Genomic DNA, 11280 nt, shown 5'->3' with positions numbered 1-11280 from the left:
GGTCAGAACCTGCAGCTCATCGGTCAGAACCTGCAGCTCATTGGTCAGAACCTGCATCTCATCGGTCAGAACCTGCAGCTCATTGGTCAGAACCTGCATCTCATCGGTCAGAACCTGCAACCATTCAGTTTTCCTTTTCTCTCTGTTTTTGTTCTGCTGACTGTTGAGGCGACATTTAAACTCTGCCACATGGTTAATTGCAATCAGACATAAAAAAGGCCAGACGGCTCATCTGCAAAACTTTACGGGCGTGTTTTAGCACTGTAACATCATCAGCACAATATCTTTTGTGAGTCGGCCCTTGAGACGGAGCAGATAGCAAATGATGTGCAATTCATGGTGCTTCAGCAGCTGCAATCTAATCTTTGTAAATTTGCTCCTGAGTGTATACTGGTGTTAACTGCACACACACAAAATTAAACTGCTGTTTCCGTCCCAGTCACACACACACCTGCATGTTGCGCAGCTGCGACAGTTGTTTGCGCAGCGCGTTGGTGTTCTGCTGCAGGCCTTGTAAGTGGAGCTGCATCTGCAGACGGGACACCGTCACAGGCTGGTTGGCCCCCGAGGGTGGAGGTGGCATCAGGGCCAAGGGAGCAGATGGTGTCAAAGCTGCCCAGTGGAAAAAGCAGGATTTAAATTCAGAGGATGTTCTCTGCGCTTTGTTCTGGGTTCCTTTAAAGCACAGCGGCACTAATAGAAGTTGTCCCAAAACACTGTTAGCAAATCAAAAGGTTTTAAATGAATGCTTGAGGGAGAAATTAAAGAACTGTTCATAGAGCATCAGAGAGAGCTCCAGTCTTTAGAAGACAAATCCCCAAACAGTCTCATGACCTCAGATGTCCATCCAGTAGAAAAACAATTTTGTTTGACTGGATATTGGTTGTTCCAGGATTTGGCAGCAGCAATTCAGGACAAGTTCTATCTGTGCTGTAGGTCAAGGGTGGAGATTACAGTCTTACGTGGACTTAACAATGATGAACAGCATGGAAAGGCTTCAGGGACAAACGGGATCAGCAGTGAAAAACAGCATTTCCACTACATCCAAGTTTCTCATTATAAGTCCCCAGACAGCCCAAATGCATGAGTGTTTCCAACTCAGATAATCCTTTGAAATGACGATGAATGCTTCGCTCTGACAGTAATTAGGGTGTTGAGTCACACGCATCATGCAGAACGAGACAGAGGGAAAATAACTACAAGACAATCAATCGATAACGGATTGAGGAGTTGCATTTTAAAGCCACTTCAAAGTCTGGACTCAGCAACACAACAACACGTTGGCTGAAAGTAACATCTCAACACCTCCAACACCTCCGCAGACGAGGTGACGACGTCCCACTTCAGCTGCAGTGTGTGTCCTAGAAACCCTGACCCTGAGATCTGCAGCCACTGGGGGAGTTTCTGAGTATATATAACCATAATTCAAGATGGCTTTAGAGGAGCGTCTGACAGTCGTCGTTACCCAAATGACTTTCTGCTGCCTCACCAGTTAAGAATAATAAGTCCTGTGTTTCACTGCACAAAAACAGTCTGAGTCTATCGGAGTAAAATATACACTAAATATACACCTTTATTGTTCTAATCTAAACAGGACAGAGATAGAGACGTAAACAGTCACTCAGCAAATTCACTAAAATTACAGCAGAAATAAATGTTCAACAAACAAAACGACTCCAAAGAAAAATCCATTCTAATTTACAGCAGATTAAAAATGCTCACGCTCATCTTTAATTTGACATAAGATGAAATGTTTCCAATGTTAATGCTCTTGGATACTTTAAATCTGAGACACAGCAGCTCAAACTCAACACTTTATCTAAAGGAATTAGGAATGCACCGATGGGCCGATACCAGTGTTTAAAATAACACTTTGGCTGATTCTGTTTTTTTGTTCTTGTTGTTTATTTTCTTTTGTTGTTCATCAGTCGTCATTATAAAAGAATAACTGAACTGTTTTAGTCATTCAGTCCTTCACAACCTCTGAATGAGCACAAATTCAATAATACAGATAAATAAAACAACTTTCAATATAACCTTCTTTCACATTAGAAACTGCTTTAAAATTCTTTTCACTATATATAATATATAATTTCCTCTCTACTCTATTTTACATTGTGAAAACATCGACTAATTTCCTTCAAACTGCTGAATTTATTCAAGTTTCTCGACAAAAACTACATTTAAAAGATTAAAATTTACCTTCATCCAATATTTGATTTGTATCATAATGTAACTCAATGAAACCTCCAATACCTGTGAGCTGCAGCCGCCAGCTGCTAACGGCTAACAGCTAAAGTTAACTAGCTCTCCTGCTGATCTCAACATGAATTTGTTGATCACAATGCAGCATTATCAGGGACACGTTGATCGTGAGTTTACTGCGTCCTTTTGTCCCAAAGTCATCCCGGGAAGATCCCTGTTCTCTCCCAACTAGGTTCCCGGGAACGCCACTCAGTCTCACAGTATTGTCGCAAACAAATCTCTGCAGCCCGAAAATCATTTTTCCCATAGACCACCACTGTATTAGAGACGTCTGTCAAACTGTTGACGGACCAACTCGAACTGTAAACAAGGTCAATTTTGAATCTGTCTATTATAAAGTTTTGATCCATGGTGGTTTTATATTTATAAAATGTTCCTCGAGCAAAGAGAAGACATTCAAAAACAGGGTTCCCACACATTTTCATGCACAAAATTTCCAAACTTTCCCAGGATTTTTTTTTTTACTTGCCCAATTTATCCACCATTTTTAAACAGATCTGTTTCAAATATAATTTCAGCGAGCTGGCACACATGAAGGGAGAGATGAACCCAGGGAGACAACGACGAAAAGGACCCGACTGGAAACAAAACGTTGTCACATATTGATGCAAATTAAAACTATATTAAGCTTAAGCTAAAGAAAATAAATTTGCCGTGATGTTACATTACGTGGAGGATTATCCACAGAATATTACTGTACTAGTCCATACCCATTGAGTGCACAGTTGCCCATGTACAGTTTCACATGGTGTATGTTTGGGATACAGGTCATAGGAAATTGCAGATTAAATAGTCAACTGAACCCATTAAGAAGAGCAATGTATGAATGACTGACAGACAGAATGACACACTGACAGTTTCTGTGATTATGTACAGCATACCATACCATGACTTAGTCATACCAAACGTTAGAAACAACACCAACATTGGTCCACAGGGGGAGCCACAGCGATCGGTCGCATTTTAGCCATTTTGAAGCATTTTTCTGTTGTTATAGCGCCACCCAGTTGCCAATTAGAGTTAAATTTCTCCAGTCACCTTGAGGCGTCCTGTTCTACATATCTACGTAAGCAAATGTGTTCCTCATGAGGAGAGGCATCTCTGTGCAAAGTGTCATGTCTCTACCACATACGGGGCATGAGATATCTTGGCCAGGTCTCCCTTGAAAAAGAGGTTGTTAATCTCAATGGGAACTTCCAGGTTAAATAAAGGTTAATGAGATATGCCCATTCAAAGATTGCAATTTCAATCGGTTGCTATAGCGCCCCCCTTTGGCCAATTGATGTAATAATTGGCCAATGTTGAATAATTTAATAACATTTCCAGGCCTAGAAAACATAACTGTAAAATTCCATGACTTTTCCAGGTTTTCCCAGACCGTGGGAACCCTGTAAAAATCTGTCATGACGATGTCAGGTTTGACTCCATAAGACTGGTTAGGCGCCATCTTGATATTTGGCATCTTGTTAGTTTTATAAATTGATGGTGCCAATTGGCTGCTAACAGCTAATGCTAACTAGCTGACGATGTCAATACCTCTTAGTTGTTTACAATAAAGCATCATCATGGTGAGTTCCTGTTCGATGGTGAGTTTACTGCGTCCTTCTCTCCTGAAGGTATTTGGGGGAAGATCTCTGTTCATTCTGAATGTGTTTTCTATTGTCTCAAGCCCTGATTTTTAGCCTGCAAGTGACGTGCAACAACAGAAAAACATCGGCCACTGCTGATGGTGAGTGTCAACTTATGTGCCAACAGGTTGATGGGAGTCATCAGGGCGAATATTGTCAGATAAATCGGTGCATCCCTAATTACAAGAACTCTATTCTGCTCTTATTCACCTTTGAAAACATGCAGCTTCATCAAAACACTTGCTCAGATGCTCACTGGGCGTTCTGAACATGGATCATCTCGTCATCTCACAACATATTTCTGTTCCAGCATTAATGCAACTCAGATGATTTTTTTTACTCACGACAACAGGGAAGGAAGGGACAGTGAAGGACACCAGCTGAGAGGGAGGTAAATCCTTCAGGACGACACACACACACTGTTTGGAAGCTAACAGGGATCCAAATAAAGACTAGAGACCACAGTGGGGTGCACACGGGGGAACAGGTACCAGACACTTCAGGAACACATAGCTACCTTTCTTTTTTTTAGTTCGTCCAGCTAAAACAAGAAGCATGAGCAGCAGTTACACAGCAGCAAAAAGCCGGCACACACACACAGTATGAAGAAGCTTGCAGAGTCAGCCATTACGATCACATATGAGGCACTTTAAGAATTATGCAGAGAAAATGAAATAGCAGCAGCTCTGTGAGGAAGAAGAGCCAATTTATGTGGCTATCAAACAGGCAGCAGAGGGGAGCAGTGACAGGCAGTGATAGGAAATAGTTTGTCTCTTTTTTTTTTTTTTTTTTTTAGTAGGAAGCACTTACTGTCAGTTCCTGAGCAGTCACTGGCTGACTCAATCTTCTCCCTGGAAGAGGCAAGTGTTACAGTACTTACAGCCAGAACACACCAGCGACTTAGCTACTGAGAAGCTATTGATATATGGTGAGAAAATGTGGGAAATATACTGTATGTGCTGCTGGCAGCTTTTTTAAGTGTGTGTGTGTGTGTGTGTGTGTCTGACATCACTTGCTTGTTCACTTACAGCAGTGATTCTCAAAGCAGGGTCTGTGAAAAGTTTTCTGATTCTTTTATTAAAACTATCATGACATAAAATCTTTTTCTTTATATTAATATTATTTAAAATGATCAGAATCTGGGTTTCGTTGAGCCGAGCACACGCCGGGGGACTTAGGGACACTTTGCCGACTGAAACTGAGGAGCACCCACGCTGTTCACACCTCTGCAGTGGAGTTATCAACAAAGTCAGCCCCCATCCGCTCTGACACTCTGCTCATTTCTTGAGCAGCGGTGACGTAGAGGGGGATATGGCACTCCACCCTGTCTCCTAAAGCAAGGAACTCAATGGATGTTGTGCTAGTTTCCCCAAGGTCCTTGAAGGCAGTAGGACAACAACAGGCCACGGAAATGGCGGCAATCAAGATCGATACCTGTGTTCTGCACGACTAAGTACGCCTACGCCTCCTCTCTCATGACGGGACAGTAAAACGAAACATGCATGATGATATGTTGCCATGGTGATGCCGTGTTGTTTACAAGAGATTAGGGACATTAAAGACTAACCATTAACTGGTTAACTGTCAAGAATATTTTTGTGTCTGTGTGAAGACAGACGTCGTTACCCTGTGGAAACATAGTGCCCACCCTTCGGTCTCCACTGGTTAGCTAGCATTAGCTGCTCTGCACTGTGAACCAGCTGGGTCCGGTGGGAGGAAGGTGGCAACACCACTCATTCAGCGATTACCGCCAGTAACACCATCCTGACCCAACGTTGCTGTGGAAAAACTGCGCCCACCCTCCAGTCTCCCCTCAGGTCAAGTTAGTGAGTAAGCAGCGTAGTGTTGACAGGCAAACCCCTGTAGCATCACTGTTAGCTGTGTTAGCAGTGTTAGCATGGCCAATGATGCTAACATAGTTAACAATGCTAAAGGGGCTTTGCGGCTCAAAGCGAAGCCACTTACCCACCTGAGGAGACCTGAGGTGTTTGTCCACAGCTACTAGGACCGGCGCTACCAGCGCTACTCGCACATGAGCAGCGCCGCTAGCCAAATTAGCTCCCGTCTGATGCGGATGATATGCAGTTGGGAGAAATTTTCCTCTGGGCCTTTCTACCACAAAGGGATCTCTTGGTTAAAGTCGTGTTTTGGCGGCCAAGGCTAAAGTAAGCTAACCCGTGGAGACTAGAGGGTGGGCAGGGGGCGCTATGTTGACACATGGAAACGCAGGTCCGTGTACTTCGCGGCCATTCATTTTTTGTTTCGAAATAACAAATTGAAACACGGAAAACCAACCATTATCCGTTTTTTGTTTTGAAATAACCAAACGAAAAAGGGAAAAAACGATCCATCTCCCGTTTTTATTTGATAATAAAGAAAATGAAAACGGAAAACGAATCGTTATCCATGATCTGTTATCCGATTTAATTTGGGAATTGAAAAAAAAAACCTGTGGGAAACTCCTTTTTCTATTTTTTGTTCGTTTCTTCTCTGTGACCAGTAAGTTGCATTCATGTGGTGTCGGAATAATCGGAAAAATGACTTTCCGACTGGGAAAATACACATGAACACCCGCTCATGTCGGAAAAACAACTCAGAGATAATTTTGGAACAGGAGTTGCCGACTTGACTGAAATTGACGTCACATTCACAGAAAACTGGCGGACGAAAAGGAACGTTTGGTCCATGGTAATAAAACTTTTTATTAATTCACGTATTGCATATCATTTTTTGCAGACATGTAATGTGGTATGCCGTTAGTTGCTGTCCATGTAGAGTGACCTAGATTAGTTAGAAAAGTTATTTAGTGACCTAGATTAGTTAGAAAAGTTATTTATTAGCATAACATGTCAGATAAAGCAATATTCTAGTTGTTAAAGGAAATGCACATGCTCCGTATGTACATTTCATAGACCACATGAATGCAACTTACTGGTCACAGAGAAGAAACGAACAAAAAATAGGGAAAGGAGTTTCCCACAGGGTGTTTTTTTAATTCCCAAATTAAATCGGATAACAGATTACGGATAACGATTCATTTTTCTTTTCTTTATTATTGAATAAAAAACGGCGGACGGATCGTTTTTTTCCTTTTTCGTTTGGTCATTTCAAAACAAAAAACAGGTAATGGTTGGTTTTGCATGTTTCAATTTGTTATTTCGAAATGAAAAACGAATGGCCGCGAAGTACATGGACCAACAGTAACAGCAGCTAGCTGACCATCTGTGAGCAAAGCCAACAGAACAGACATTTACATCACAAGACATCAAAATGTCACAACCTCTGAATTCAAAATGCGGCGCTACAGCTAACAGAGTCAACAGAGCGCCAGACTGAAAGGAAAGGCCTCTTGTCTTTAGAATGAACCCATAAGTTACAGGTTTAATGGTGTAGGGCTGCTGAAGGCACACAACACTGATATTCCTACAAGGAATGGAATAAAATATATTAAACTCAAATATTTCCTGTTTATTATTTTATGGAATTAGTCCAGTAGTGTCCAGATCGCCTGTGTTTTCTCTTGTATGAAGGAGCTACAAAACATCTGGTTGCAAATTCCATCGTGGAGGACGGCAAGAAGTAAAAAACATTTTAATCTCTAACAGCAACACTCTCGACATCGACCTTGTTCTCTGCCAGTTTCACCAGTTTTACTGTCCCGCTTATATTGAATTCTTCCTGAGACTTCTTCAGGATCATTTTTAACCAAATGTTAAAAAGATTATTAGAATATTACGTCAGTAGTCAGCAAAGTCACATGTAGCAATTAAGGGCTCCAAAATTCAAATTAAAGACTATTTAATTACTTTTAAAGCCTAGTTTGTATAAAAAGGAATTAAAAACACTTTTTAAAGGACCAACTGACGCCCTGGCAAAACAATTTGGAACCACTGTTCTCCATGATCGACAGCAGTAGGGTTTGGTACCGAAAGTCGGTGCTTATATGAACCCGGTACCTACACAACCGATACCTACCGGACCGAAACAAAGCGCATATTACGGTGCCGCCTTTCAGTGCTTTTTTTAATGCTATGTCTCCCTCTATTGGACGTTACATGTAACAGAATCATTCATTCATTCATTCGTTCATTTGTTGAGTATATATTAGTATTTAAAGGCACGCTAAGCACCATTGGGCGTCACTTCCGTTTACATTCAACAATGTTATCAAACACAGTGGAGCTAGATGTGCACCGCCTTCATGTGTGTGTGCTTGCTTTCGCTGGTCTCACGCTGGCTGGTTGGTGCAGCCTGGACCCAAATGTTTTTGTTGCCATTTGCGGAGCCTGGGCTGCCGACAGAGACCGGACTTTAACAGAGTTAATATTATTGTAATGTTAATTGTTAAGTGTTTTTTATTATATTTTAAAACTGTTAACAGAGTTCATATACCTATTTATTTCTAGGTATTTCTAATTTGCCTCAGCAATAAATAAATAAATAAAAACATTGTTTTTATTATAACTTAAAACTGTTAAACAAAATACTACACACCTCTGAAAGGTGGCTCATTTGTGCCACTTTTCAACCTCCATAAAAAACTCTTATTTTGAGGTATCAGTTCAGGCACCGTTTAAGCACCGGTACCGTTTTAAAAGTATCGGTTCGGCACTGGTATCAGAAAAAACAAAACAAAAGATACCCAACCCTAGACAGTAGTGGGCATTAAATTAAGATTCTGGACATGAATGATAATATTTTTCCTGTATCACTGATGCATACGAGTCATTTTTGGTATGATCACTTTTATTTGGTGTATTTTTCTATATTTCTGTTGTTCTGAAGGCAGTGGAATATGGTATAAATGTTGTACTGGATGTGTTTGATCGTTTGGAGATGTTAAGTATTTATAGTGCCCTGTGTGGAATATGGTCTGTATATAAAGTGTGTTTTCAGTGTGTGTGTGTGTGTGTGTGTGTGTGTCTTACGGGCTCTCTGCCTCAGGCGCTCTGCTCAGTACTCTCTGCAGCAGCCCGGTCAGGCTCGCTATCTGCTTCTCCATGGCCTCCATACGCTCCCTGGATTCACACACCAGAGATACACAGAATACTTTATCATAATTACATAATGCATAATAAATACTATAAACTGTCCCAGTGCTCCCGCCATGTTCCAACTTTCAAGCTCCATTTGTACGTGGAAGGAATGAAGGAAGTGTGTGTGTGTGTGACTGGTATCACTTTCATCCCCGCCTCAAGATTCATGGTTGTATCGATAAAACAGCTCACGGATAATGACTCATAGTTTTTAGTATTGACCAGCCAGGATTACAGTTTCACTCTCAACACTACACTGCTGTTAGGAGCACCAGAGGTTGACTCACACCAGCATTTATACATTTCAGACAGAAATCAATTTATTTCATTGGAATTGCCGAATCAGTGAAGTAAATCCACCCTGAGCTTTGGCAGCGGCAAAATCTGACCCATGAGTTTGTACCTTTGACCAACAGCAAACTGTCTTTAAAGTGCTGAGAGCCCAAAACTGAGGAATCAGTCAAATCAATACGGTGACACCAGCCAATCTTATACCACCCTGCTCTGCTGGAGTATAAACTGCTTTACTAAAAAAGATCTGCAGCCAGCTTTGAGTCAGGAGACGATGGTGCATCTGAATAAACTGTCTAAACTCATCGTTCAAGTTTCTGACAGCTGCACAGCCTGCTAAGTTATGGTGACCACAAGTCCCAGTTTGATTGAGATGGTCATGCTTTGCAGCCGAGTGTCACAAGTCTACATAAAGAGCTCACTCCTTCATTCGTAAAATACTTGGCAGCACAACTCCCGTGTTCTGCACACGCTCCAGGAGCACATTTCGGTCGCGCATGGTGAATATGCTGATGTAGAAAATTATACTGAGATGGCCAAACATGAGCAGCAGCTCCAAGTAAGATGTAGCACCGTTGTGACCTACTTCACTGAGGCAACACCGGTCACAGCTATGTGAAACAGGCTGCTCAGGAGGGGACCTTTGCCTACCATCTGCCAAAGCGTTTGATCCATGGACTATACAGCTGGTCCTGTGTTACAGTGTTATCATACAGTTTTCAAATATACTATGCTTTGGTGGATACTGGGAGATAAAACATAATTTTTCTTCTGCTAAGGCGTTGCCCATGGAGGGAAAGGTGCAACGTGTAGGTGTGCTGAGTGCTGAAATAATCATCACACATCCAGATAAATATGCCTATGGTGTGTGCATAAGTGCATACATGTGCACATGAACATACTTAAAGGTCCAGTGTCTAAGATTTATTTTGTGGCATCTAGTATGAATGAAAACTGCAGATTGCACACAGAAGTATGTGTTGAGAAATACGTCCTACCTTGTCTCCGTTTCATTTCCCAGCAGAGGGGAGCCGAAGCCTCCGGCGCTCCCTCCCTCCCCTCCAGGACCGGCCATCAGGCAGAGCTGCTCTGAGGTGAGACCGAGCGTTGAGCCCTGGCCCCGAGCTTTGGGACTGTCCCCAAACACAGAGGAGGTGACAGAGTCCCTCCTCAAACTCTGCCTCCCAGGGGAGCCCCGGCTGGGCATGGTGCCAGCATAGGACTCCCTCATGTCGGGTATCTTCTGCGGGGAGGAAGGTGGAGGCACCCGCAGCCCCATGGCCAGCATTGATGCAGCGTAGGCGTCGTTATAAAGTGGTCCTCCTGGTCTGTACAGAGCACTGGTCTCCATCAGCTCTCCTTGTAAAGCGGCTGCTGAATAGGAGGTGAGTGAACGCATGGATCCAGCACCTCCTCCTCCTCCTCCTCCTCCGCCTCCTCCACGGCGGTATAAGGAGCCATAAGGGTCTGCTCTGGCTGGCAGAGGGGAGTGAGGCCCTCCTGCGAGACTCAGCCGACTTGTGTCGGGGCCCAGAGAGTAGGGGTCCGCGTAGATGCCGCCTCCTCCTCGTTCGTCTCCCCGCAGCAGCACCATGCTCCTGGATCCTCCCAATTCATCATCAGGCTTCACGTCCCTGCGCTCCAGGATGGCGCTGGAGGAGGCACAGAAGGCCTGCTGGGTGTGATGGGGCTGGTGGAGCTGTGGCTGCTGGTGGGGAGAGGAGTGGTGGGACTGGGAGTGCGGGTGTTGGTGTGGGTGCGGCAGGGAGTGGGTGTGGTGCGGTGGCCCGGCGTAGGAAGAAGGCCTGCCGCCGCTGTAGAGGAGGCGGGCGCGGGATGGCGAGCCTTGAGGGGAGGCAGAGGAAGATGAATGCTGGGAAGACATGGGCGGGTTGCTGAGGCGGCGGTTAGGCGGAGAGTCCTGAGGTGCATACACCATCTCCCTCTATGAACACATCACAGAACAGATACAGACCTGGGCCTGTCAGGATCAGGTGTCTCAGGGCAGGAAATCAGTCCTAACTGGACAAAGGATATATACATATATATATATATATTAT

The 11280-nt window shown here is 43.4% G+C and overlaps 2 protein-coding genes across 2 annotated transcripts in view; both read right to left on the bottom strand.

Annotated features, from left to right (window-relative positions):
- The window catches only part of srcin1b (SRC kinase signaling inhibitor 1b), a 183511-nt gene that overhangs the window by 24661 nt on the left and 147570 nt on the right, over positions 1–11280 (bottom strand). Inside the window, exons 7-10 of the mRNA XM_050059518.1 lie at positions 10219–11165; positions 8822–8911; positions 4704–4744; positions 452–612 (exon numbers count right to left, since the gene is read on the bottom strand). Coding sequence (XP_049915475.1) covers positions 452–612; positions 4704–4744; positions 8822–8911; positions 10219–11165 — 1239 coding nt within the window. The remainder of the gene's footprint in view (positions 1–451; positions 613–4703; positions 4745–8821; positions 8912–10218; positions 11166–11280) is intronic.
- plaub (plasminogen activator, urokinase b) overlaps positions 1–11280 on the bottom strand; it is a 396726-nt gene that overhangs the window by 358439 nt on the left and 27007 nt on the right. The window lies entirely within an intron of this gene.

The sequence above is a fragment of the Epinephelus moara genome, chromosome 13 (genome assembly GCF_006386435.1).
Source record: "Epinephelus moara isolate mb chromosome 13, YSFRI_EMoa_1.0, whole genome shotgun sequence".
Classification (NCBI taxonomy): domain Eukaryota; kingdom Metazoa; phylum Chordata; class Actinopteri; order Perciformes; family Serranidae; genus Epinephelus; species Epinephelus moara.
Note: the sequence above shows the minus strand (reverse complement) of the source record. Positions and strands in the feature narration are given on the sequence as shown.